Source organism: Cricetulus griseus, chromosome 3 (genome assembly GCF_003668045.3).
Source record: "Cricetulus griseus strain 17A/GY chromosome 3, alternate assembly CriGri-PICRH-1.0, whole genome shotgun sequence".
NCBI lineage: Eukaryota > Metazoa > Chordata > Mammalia > Rodentia > Cricetidae > Cricetulus > Cricetulus griseus.
The window spans coordinates 2,186,427-2,198,438 of record NC_048596.1 but is presented as its reverse complement, the minus strand read 5'-3'; the positions used below and the strand labels follow the sequence as shown (position 1 = coordinate 2,198,438).

At 45.4% G+C, this 12,012-nt stretch overlaps 1 protein-coding gene across 1 annotated transcript in view; it reads right to left on the bottom strand.

Annotated features, from left to right (window-relative positions):
* Positions 1 to 11,770, bottom strand: part of Shtn1 (shootin 1) — a 196,832-nt gene extending 185,062 nt beyond the window's left edge. The window contains exons 1-2 of the mRNA XM_027406873.2: positions 11,721 to 11,770; positions 11,390 to 11,576 (exon numbers count right to left, since the gene is read on the bottom strand). Coding sequence (XP_027262674.1) covers positions 11,390 to 11,480 — 91 coding nt within the window. The 5' untranslated portion in view covers positions 11,481 to 11,576; positions 11,721 to 11,770. The remainder of the gene's footprint in view (positions 1 to 11,389; positions 11,577 to 11,720) is intronic.
* Positions 11,771 to 12,012: the final 242 nt, after the last annotated feature.

The following is a 12,012-nucleotide window of genomic DNA, read 5'->3' as shown; positions in this document are numbered from 1 at the left end:
ATAAAGAGACACCATGACCACAGCAACTCTTATAAAGGAAAACATTTAATTGGTGCTGGCTCACAGGTTCAGAGGTTTAGTCCTTTTTCATCGTGGCAGGAAGCATGGTGGAATGCAGCCAGACATGGTGCTGGAGCAGTAGCTGAGATTTTTACATCTGGACCCACAGGCAGCAGTAAGAGAATGCCATACTGGGCTTGACTTGAGCGTCTGAGATCTCAAAGCCTGCCCCCAGTGACACATTTCCTCCAACAAGGCCACACCTCCTAATACTGCCACTCCCTATGAGCCTATGGGGAGGGGCATAATTTTCTTTCAAAACCACCATAGGTTCTTAGCTTGGTTCTCATAAGATCAAGCGGGGCTCAGTTGGTAGAGTTCTTACCTACTAACTGAGGTAAGGCAGTATGAGGCCCTAGCACTTTATAAAGGTGGGGTTCGGTGGATCACACAAGTAATCAGCCCTACCCAGAATTGAATACTTACAGTAAAGAAGTGTTTAAGTGTGACAATGGAACTGAAACCTCTACTCATTTCTCCAGGCTGGATTTGCCTCTGGTAATGAGGGTGATGATTAAGTTATTGATCAGTTGAGCATTGACTCATATGTCTGATAACAGTGCCAAGTTGCCACATGGATGAGGGCCATTCAAAGGTCCTCACGATGATTGTAAAAACAAATGCACCATTCTACCATTCACATATGAGGAAGGAACCCTGAAAGGTGAGATGATTCATCCATTCCACATGACTCGGTGTGGCTGTAAAGACAGAGGTGAATGGCCACATATCACCTCCACTGTCCTAAAGCTTCAGGTTTCATTCATTCCCCCTTCCTTCCTTGTGGCATCCCAGCCATGACTAAGTCCAAGTATTGGATGAAAGCCTGGAGATTTAGTTAAAAACCAGGATGTCTGGCCGCTTGTGCCATGTGCATCTATCCGACTTTATTTGCCTTCCTTATTCCAGGGGGAGAGCAGCCTTATATACACTTACATCACAGTGGAAAAACCACAAGTGTAGTGGGGCAAGGCCGAGCTGTAAGCAGGACTAGAAAACAGGATGCACCTGTGGTTATTGGCTGACAAGCAACTCACAGAGACCCTGCAGAGCTGGGGCCCAACGCTTCCTGACACAGTTGTTAGGTATGGTTCTTCCCGACAGCCTGGTCCCACAACTGTGTCATCCCCAAATGAACACACAAATGCTATATTGGTTATAAAGCTCTTGGCCAATGACTAGGGCTACTTACTGGCTAGCTCTGTCTTAATTACTAATCCATAACTACTAATCTATGTATTTCTACATGGTCTTATTACCGGAGAATGCCTGACTCTCGTCCTCTCTTGCCGAGCTGAAGACTAAACAGTTCCCCACCTGCCATGGGCAACCAACAGAACCTGTGCAAGAAAAGATCACAACATACAGACTTGAAAGGAGCAGGTGTAAACAACCTGTAAATCAGTTTTATGAAACCCATGGCTTTTTGAGTTGGTGCCTTTTCTTGGCTCACTACCCACTCCAGTCCTCTGCACCAGCTTTCCTTTTTAAATAAATAAAAGAAATTCCCTATTTCTATTGGCTTTTATTAAAGTGTTTTTTTTTAAATTATGTGTATGAGTTCTTGACTGTTTGTTTGTTTGTGCACTGTGTGTGCAGGTTTCCAAGTAGGGTGTTGGATTCCCTGGAGCTGGAGTTAACAGGTTGTTGTGAACTACCCAGTGTGCTTGAAAGTGAATTCAAGTCTTCTGCAAGAGCAGCACATTCTCCTAACTGCTGAGCCACCTCTCTATCTCTTTCCAGGTTCTGTCTGTCTGTCTGTCCCTGTCTGTATTACAAATCCTGTATCCCTGGTATAATTCTTTCTCCTAGGACACAAGGCCCTGGAAATTTTGGCAGGTGGCCTCTCAACTCAGATCCCTGCTTGTCACAGGCCTGGGCCCAGGAGAGAGAAGCAGTATTGAATGTAGACATGCATTGCTCTGATTCCATGTGACTTCCAAATCCAGTGATAAAGTACCTATCCTGTCTGACTTATCCTGGGTGTGTAGGTCAAGGTATTTTCACACAGTATTGTAACAAGTCAGGAGGCAAAGTGAGTCAGAATGTGTTTGACACCGGCCGTGGCAGAGGCCAACCTCTACGCCATCACATCTCAGGAAATCCCATGGGATGCACTAACCAGGAAACACATAGGAAAAAGACAGAAGGCAGGACATCAGGACCTCAAACTCCAATTCTGCAACTTCTCCATTCATAGATATGAAAATCCCAGTTATGAGTCAAACTCGAAGGAGTTTTCCCTTAGCAAGTCTTTTGTTGTTGTTTTGAAACCAGGTCTCATGTGGCCCAAACTGACTTTGCACTCATTATGTAGCTGAGAATAATATTGAGCTGCTCCTGATCCTCCTGCCTCCGCCTACCTAGTGCTGGAATTGCAGGTGTGTGCCAGCACACGAAGTCATGGGGTGGAACCCAGGGCTTTGCACTCGATGGAGCTGAGCTGCACCCGCAGCCTGAGAAGAATTTTGATGGATAATTTTTACCTCTAGTTGCCCAGTGCTAGCTACGTATGAATAGTGGGTTGAACCAGGTAAAATACCTATCTGCACTTCTGATTACTATTTTGTGGCAAAGTCGAAACCAGGAGCCTTTTCCTTAATCACCATTTGAAAGTGCTGAGAGGCTAGAGTGTTGAGAAACTCTGTTACCATGGTTACAACTTTATTTCAAATGGATGGGCATTAGCCTAGTGGCACTGATCGAGTCTGGGAAATGGAAGAGTGAGAGAAGTTTGGGTGTTGTGCAGTTTGCAGACTCATTCTGGCTCTATATGTCTTGGGTTTTCACCTTGGCCCAACAACGCTTCTTACATTTTTCTAAACCAATAGCATCTCATACCCCGGTACTTGGTAGAGTTGCAATTTCTCAGACCCTACCACAGACTACTAAGTGGGGGGTCTCTGGGGGAGCTCCCAGCCATCTGTGTTTCCACAAAATGCCCTGTGGATAGCGGTAAACACCAATGTTTGAGAAACACTGGGCTGGGCTGCCAATCTAGCTCAGCTGATAGAGCTTTGCCTGCCATAAATAAAGCATTGGATTCGATCCCTAACATCTGACAAGCCCACGTGGTAGTGCAAGTCTGTAATCCCAGCACTGGAGAGGCAGAGGCAGGAGGACCTGGAGTTCAAAGTCACTGGGGTTAGGGTGGGATACAGAAGGTCAGAGAGGGAAGAGAGAGCACAAACCAGCAGTCTACCTCTCAGCAGATGTTTAGCTTTGACCGTGTCTTGTCCTTACATGAACAACACTGATGCCTTAGTCCTTGCTACACAGATTGTGACATAGTTAGTCTGGAGGTGTAGACCTCTAACTTCTAAGTCAAATCTTTAAAGGTGCACACACCTCTAATCCCAGAACTTGGAAGGCAGAGGCAGGTGAATCTCCAAGTTCAAGGCCAGTTGTATCTATGTACTGAGTTCTAGCCAGCCAGGGCTACAAAATGAGACACTGTCTGTAACTGACCAACAAAAACGATGCTCTTGGTGCCTCTGGTATATAGTCAAGGTTGAAGCCCATGCTCCACAGTGTTGTTCAGCATTAACTGAGGTAATGAGTCTTCAGGGATTAGCACACTGCCGGGCACATGGTAGACATGGGTGCAAGTTAGCCTCTGCTAACAGACACTGCTTTTTGATTCCATGTTGTTTGCATTATAGTTTCAGATCACGTGGAAATTCACCCACACCTTGACTTAAGTGGTTTTCTCCACATGGCTCAACTATAGCTGGTTTTTAAATATTCTTGTTTATCCTTTTCTGGAGTTTGGACATGTATTACATGTGAATCACAAAAATAAATGAAGCTTAATATTTGTTTTTCACTTTAAAATTTTTATATCTATTTATGTATGTGTGCACGTGTCAAAGCATGCTTGTGAAGGTGAGAGAACAAATGGTAAATGTTTGTTTTTCACCTTAAAGTTTTATTTCTGTTATTTATTTACATATGCACATGCCACAGCGTGCTTGTGAAGGTCGGAGGGCAACTTGTGGAACGGACTCTCTGCTTCTACTGTAAGGGTACTGGGGGTTGAATTTGAATTGTCAGGCTTGCCAGCAAACATCTTTACCTGCTGAACCACCCTGCCAGCTCTGACTGCAAATTTTAATAGAGGAAGGTCTTTCCCCAGAGACTCTTAGCTTGTGATTATCCTGTCGATTGGTCACTGTGGAAATGGCATTATTTTCACTTAACAGATGAAGGAACTCAATGGCAGGCATCTACTGCACCTGGGTTTGCTCTGGATTCTGCTGAGAGCATCAAAAGAGTAAATATGACCATTGCAGTAGGTGCTCTTCAGTGGAGTGTCTCACTTGTCCTCAGAGTCCATTTGCCTCCTCGGAGCTACCTTGAGCTACTTCAGAGTGAGGAACAGTGACATACAACATGGGCATGTATCCACACTCCTCTGTCACCATTGTCTCCAGTTCCCCAGCCACCCAACTCCAAATCTGTTGATGAAGTATTATACCATATCTGATTTATTATGGATATATGTGTCGTTCTATTTTCACAGGGTACTAATATGATGAAAGCCAAAGACTGGGAATTAATCAGACCCCACATACACTTCAAAAATGCTACCAGCAACTGCCCGAATACCCATGGCTCAGTGGAAGAGCAAACACTACCATGCAACTCAAATCTATTTACTTACCTACTGTGTGCGTGTGTGTGTGTGTGTGTGTGTGTGTGTGTGTGTGTGTGTGTGTGCCTGTGTGTGTCTGTGTGTGTGTGTCTGTGTGTGCGTATGTGTGTGTGTGTGTGTGTGTGTGTGTGTGTCTGTGTGTGCGTGTGCGTGTGTGTGTGTGTGTGTGTGCGTGCGTGCGTGCGTGCGTGTGTGTGTGTGTGTGTGTGTGTGAGTGTGCATGCGTGCGTGCGTGCGTGCGTGTGTGTGTGTGTGTGTGTGTGTGTGTGTGTGTGTGTGTGTGTTTGTGCGTGTGGTGGATTGTGTTACTGTGAGTATGTACTTGAGTTCACACAGTTGCATCTGCACATATGTATGCATGCATGTGTCATCCAGAGGTTGACACTGGTTCTCCACCATTCTCCGCCTGATTTTTGAGGTCTCTCACTGATTCTGAAAGACTGACAGCCAACCTCCTTGCTGCAGCACTGGGACTATGGTTGAACACCAGCATGCTAAGCTTGTTACATGGGTGTTAAGGATTTGAACTCGGGCCCTAATGCTCATACAAGTATTTAACGGACTAAGACATCCCACCATCTCCATATATCGATTTATTTAGAGAAAGGGTCTCATGTGGTCCAAACTGATCTCCAGCTAGCTATGTAGTCCAGGATGACTTTGTAATTCTGATTCTCCTGCCTCCGCCTTCTGAACACTGGCATTACAGGTGTGTTCCACTACACCTGGCTTACGTGGTGCTGGGATCAAAACCAGAGCTTTTGGCATTCTAGACAAGTGTTCTATCTGCTGAGCTACGTCCCCAACCTACAACCTGTATCTTTAAATTTTAATTGTTTAAGTTGGCATACGAAGAATTAGGTGACATTTCATTTTTTCACAATTGTATTTATTTATTTGCTTATTTTCTGTGTGTGTGTGTGTGTGTGTGTCATTGATTCCCCTGGAGCTAACTAGAGAGAGGCACAGGCAATTGTTAGCCTCCTGATGTGGGTGCCGGGACCAAGCTTGCTCTGCTGTGTAAGCAGTCCATGCTTTTACCCACTGAGAAATCTCTCCAGTCCCATAATAGCATTTTCAAACCTTGTGTGTCGTAATTGATTTTACTCCCACACATCCCCTCCTCTGCCCTCTTGTGCACTCTCTCACCTGGCTCCTTTCTACTTTGATGCCACGTGCATTTGTCTTACATTTTAGAAGTGTGTGTGTGTGTGTGTGTGTGTGTGTGAACAACAGTGTGTCCTGGTATACACATGCAGGTGCAAGACTACTTGTAATTGTCAGTTCGTCCCTCTGCTATGTGGGTCTTGGCGTACAACTTAGGTTGTCATGTTTGGTTGCATGCACCTTTACCTACCTTGCCAAATCATGCTAACTGTATTTTTAAGGACCATCAAAAAGTGCGATGTCACAGAGAAAGTAGCCACCACCAAGGCTACTTTTTGATTCTGCTTATAGACACACTGATCACCACGTATTTATGCTAGCTTGGCAGTTTACAAGGTTGGCAGCAGAGTCAGGAGCTGTGTACAAGGATTTACAAACAAGTGGCACTGAAACTTCAGGGTGAGTCACAGTCACTTGTCCAGTACTGAGTGTCTCAGGCAGAAGTTCTGACAGTGGATGGTATGTCCAACAAGTCCTTGTCCCCTGACACTGGGGTTCCATCATGCTGGAAGGACCACAATTTCATTCATATATGTCCTTGGGACCAGGCACAGTGGCACATATCTTTAATCCCACCACTCAGAGGCAGGGGTAGGGGCAGGCAGATCTCTGGGAATTTGTAGCCAGCCTGGTCTACACAGCAAGACCTAGGCCAATCAGGGCTACACAGTGAGACACTACTTGAAAAAAATTTAAATATATGTATCTGCCATCATACTTTATTCTTATTCATGCCTAACCTGCTGCCTTCCTCCCCACCCTTCTTCCATGTTGCTATATTCCATTGCTCTGCCTTTTCCTCCCCACCATCCCATCTCTTAAGGTCTCTTCTTCCCTCTTATGTCCCCTTTCTACTTGTGTAACACACACACACACACACACACACACACAAACACACATATGCACAAACACACACACACACATGCACAAACACACACACACACACATATGCACAAACACACACATACACACATATGCACAAACACACACACACACATACATACAAACATAAACATACATACACACATACACACAAACACATATACACAAACACACACACATACATACAAATACACATACATACACACAAATATACACACATACATGCCTCATATAAAAGGTGTGTTATTGCTGGGCGTCGGTGGCCCATGCTTTTAATCCCAGCACTCAGGAGGCAGAGACAGATGGATCTCTGTAAGTTCAAGGCCAGCCTGGTCTCCAGAGCAAGTGCCAGGTTAGGCTCCAAAGCTACACAGAGAAACCCTATCTCAAAAAAACAAATAAATAAATAAATATGTGCTATTTGTGGGGGCTGGAAAGATGCCTCAGATGTTAAGACATTGGTTGATTCTCCAGAGGTACAGAGTTCAATTCCCAGCAACCACATGGTAGCTTGAAACCTTCTGTAGTGAGATCTGGTGCCCTCTTCTGGCCTGCAGGCATACATGCAGATAGAACACTATACATAACAAATAAATCTATCTTTTTTCAAAATGTGATATTTAAATAGAGCAGTGGTGGTGCACACCTTTAATCCTAGCACTTGGGAGGCAGAGGCCGGTGAAATTCTGTAAGTTCAAGGCCAGCCTGGTCTACAAAGCCAGCTCCAAGACAGCCAGGGCTACACAGTAAAACAGTGTTTCGAAAAAACAATAAATAAGTATGTGATGTTTATCTTTCTGAGTTTGACTTATCTTGTTTAACATTATAATTTCACGTTGCCTCCATTTTCTTGCATAATTTCATTTTTTAAAATCTAATTAAGTTTCCATTGTGCATATGCAACATATATTCTTTAGGCTGATTCTGTTTCTTAGCTCTTGGTGGATAATGCAGCAATAGATGTGGATTGCACATGCTGTGGTTTATTGACTTACAGCAAAGTATAGCTGTGCCTGAGCAGTACAGCTCGGTCACATGGGAGCTCTGTTTTCAGTTTTGTTGAGGAACCTCCACACTGACTATTATCCCCACTCTGTTTGTCATCCTCGCAAACTCATAAACTCCTGTCAGACCAGTAATAGTAGGTGAAGCCAGCATGTCGTCACACCTAGGTCAAAGATGCTGCTAGAGAAAAGACCCCCACTGCAATGACAAAGATCTGACAGTATTGATCCATCAGGGGAAAACGTGGGAAAGACATAGTCAGAGCATGTAGTCATGGTGAGCCTGCCCCTCTTTTTTTCTCTCCTTCCTTCCTTCCTCCCTTCCTCTCTCCCTCCCTCCCTTCCTCCCTTCCTTCTTTCTTTTCTTTTTCATTGAAAATATATTCTTCTTGCCAGGCGTTGGTGGCGCACTCCTTTAATCCCAGCACTCGGGAGGCAGAGGCAGGAGGATCTCTGTGAGTTCCAGACCAGCCTGGTCTACAAGAGTTAGTTCCAGGACAGCCTCCAAAGCCACAGAGAAACCCTGTCTCGGAAAGAAAGAAAGAAAGAAAGAAAGAAAGAAAGAAAGAAAGAAAGAAAGAAAGAAAGAAAGAGGGGGAGAGGGAGGGAGGGGGAGGAGGTAGAGGGAGGGAGGGAGGGAGGGAGGGGGAGGGAGAAAATAGATTCTTCTCTCATATAATGCATCCCATCACAGTTTCCCTCCCTCCACTCCTCTCAGCCCCCAACCCCCCTACATCTTCCCTCTCCCCCATTTCCACCCCTCTTCTCCCTTCAAAACAGAGAAGGTCTCCAAGAGAAAACAACCAAACACGACAAAGCAAATACAATCAGACAAGGCAAAAGGCCTCCTCATATCAAGGCTGGACATGGCAACCAATTGGAGGAAAAGAGTCCTGAGAGCAGGCAAAAAGAGTCAGAGACACACCGGCCCCCACTGTTGGAGGAGTTCCACAAAAACAACACGCTAACAGCAATAACCTACACACAGAGGACCTGGTGCACACCTTTGCAGTCTCCATGCCTACAGCTTCATTCTCCATAAGCACATGTGAGCCCTGCTTAGTTCTTTCAGTGTGTCATTTTGTCCTGTGTCCTCCATCCCCTCTGACTCCCTGATCTCTGAAGGGAGGGGCCTGATGGAGAGCTCTACTTTAGACTCTCTGCATGATGTGTGGCTGTGGGCTCTGCATCCACTCCCATCTGCTGCCGGAGGAAAGCTCTCTGATGATTACCGATCTACGAGTACATCAGAATATCATTTATTTATTTGTTGTTTATTTATTTATTTTGTCAGTCATGTTTGGCTCTACCTTACCTAGGTTTCTGGCTCTGCCAGACCACCACTGTCTCAATGCCAAACTGCTGCTAACCACAATAATCCCCAAAAGCAGTTGCCCCCGGACACTGGGACGCCTAAACCCTGCCTGCCTGGTCATGTAGAACCCCTATGAAATCAGTCATTTCAGGGTCCGGGAAGATAGCTCAGGGGTAAAGGTGCCTGCCAGCCACCAAGAGCTCAGCCCAAATTCTGTCTGTGGAAGCCCATGATGGAAGGAGAGAACTGATTGCACTAAGACATCCTTTTCTGTCCACACTTGCATGGTGGCACCTTCCCCAAATAGATAAATTTAATTACAAAGATAGTAAGCACCAGGCAGCAGCAGCACAGGCCTTTAATCCCAGTGCTCGGGAGGCAGAGGCAGGCAGATCTCTGTGAGTTCAAGACCAGCCTTGTCTACAAAGAGCGAGTTCCAGGACAGGCACCAAAGCCACAGAGAAACCCCATCTCAAACAAACAAACAAACAAACAATAAATAAACAAATAAAAAGACTGTAAGCAGGCCCTTTGAAAGCTCTGTGTCGTGTTTCTCCATTCTCTTGCCAATTGTGGCTGACCTGCAGTGCATCTACTAAACTCCTTCCTGCCTCTTTCTGTACCAGTCATGCCTCTACCACCCACATTGCCAGCCCATCTCTGCCATCTCACACGGCACTGTCAATCACAGACTGGTCCAGCTTTTCTTCTCTGCTCCATAAGAGCTGATCCTGTGCCTTAAAGTCTTCTTCCTCCTACCCACAGAGGGCCTGCCCTGGAGCAAGAAGCAGAAAGCCCCATAGGTACAGATCAGGACTTGACATTGTTGGAAGATCTGCAAAGTGCTGCCACACCCAAGCTTCCAACAGGCTTCAGAATGAACTCTGGTAGAAGTTACCCTGTTGCCAGCTAAGGACACAATGGCTCAGGTAAACACCATGATTCGCTGAAACCCCACACTTTGCGGGCAACACAACTTCGGCAACCCTGACTGGGTTCTCCAGACGTCCAGCCTAGATGCATCTCTGAATTCTTCTCCCGACTCTTTTCTTCACTTAGCATATTAGCGGGAATGATTCATTATGAGTAAGTAGACGAAGAGCTCTAATTACAGGGCTCTGAATGGGAATGTTTAATTACATAGCTACACGTATGATTTATCAACCAGTTTTGATCGTTGACAATTCCCTTTAAAGAATTCTTTTCCCCTAAAAATTAAAATAATGTATTTTTTAATTGGCCCTGGAATGCTTTGTTTTCATTCTATTAAAGAGCTGACTATTTCTTATAAGTGTCATGGTATGGAGGCAATTGGTCTAATGTCAGACAGGCATTCATTCCTGGCAGATGGCTCATAGTTCAGTCTGAAACTTCAGTGGCTTATCTAGAAACAATAACATTTTTCTAGACTAAGTCATAGGAACTTGGGAGGTGACAAATCTTCAGGAAACAAACCCCTAACATCTTCATCTTTGCTCTCTTTTGTCAGGCACCTTTCCAAATAAATACCACTCAATCATATTGGCACAGATCTGGCTTTGCCATGTGGAAGGAAGAAGCCAGGGCCATGAAGCCAAAGCAACAAAAAATGTCAAAAGTGCCCATGTCACCGAGAAAGGCCAAGAATGAGGAATCAGACCAATGTTCCTGAATCAGAGGTCTGAACTAGACTCAAGACTGGGTTACAGGAACACAGACAACACTAGGAAGGTAGCTGGACCGGACTGTCACTAAGCTTCTGAATTCCCTGAGAGTGCCAACTTCAGGTAATTCTTTCTCTGGACCCTGAGAGATTCTATCTTGACATCTCTGGAACCTTTTGTCTTCCATTTTATAGGCGGTCATACTACTGCTGCTCAGTGTGTGTGTGTGTGTGTGTGTGTGTGTGTGTGTGTGTCCAATGCAGCCTATAAATGGTGGAAATCAAGGTTCAACTGTGAGTAGAATTTCATTAATTAATGTAGTCAGTAAATACTGATTTGGATACAGATTTGATGTTGACTAAAAAAAAAATTATCAAGACTGCAGTGGGAGGCTGGGGGTGCAGCAGAGTGTTAGGCTGCTTGCCTGGCAGGCTAAAGGTCCTAAGTCCAATCCTCAGGACTGGGAGGAACAGTACAGAGCAAAGGGTAAGGGGTTAAAGGGGAGGAGGAGGATATCCTGAGAAGCTCCACAGGAGATAAAAGTGTGGGGGGAAGTGTCTCATGACCTGGCTTCCCATCACTCTGTGTCCAGCCAGGACCTGGACAGGTACTGGGAACATCTCCTCCCTTCCTGAACAAATTCCCCAAGGGAAAGCTGACTTACAAAACCAGGTAGAGCTTCTTGCGTCTGGGGAGAAATCCATACCATCACCAGGAAGCAAGGATTGTTGGGTGGCTGCTGACATTGCCATCATGATGCACTGATGGCATCCTGCAATGGGAACTGTTTGCCAAGGAGTACTGTAGCCTTAGTTCTGACGATGGAGTTTCTGTTCCACCTGATCCCATGGCTGTTTAGCCCCAAATAAACAGACAGAGACTTAAATTAAATATAAACTGTTTGGACAATGGCTTAAGATTCTTACAGGCTAGGTCTCTCTTAATTATTAACCCATTTCTATTAAGCTACGTATTACCACGAGGCTGTGGCTTACCTGTAATCTGGCATGTTACTCCTTCAACAGCATGGCATCTCTCTGGTGGCTTCTCGCTGCCCTCTTCTCCCCAGCCTTCTCCTTGTCTGGTAGCCCTGCCTATCTTCCTGTCTGGCTGCTGGCCAATCAGTGTTTTATTCATCAACTAATAAGGGAAACATACATACAGAAGGACATCCCCCCATCATAGTTGCTGTTCCTAGAGGAGATCTCCAGTTAACTCCCCGCCAAAATGATCTGAAAGGGCGTGTGGTCCGGGGCTGTGCAACTGATCTGTGCAGCTGATGGTGTC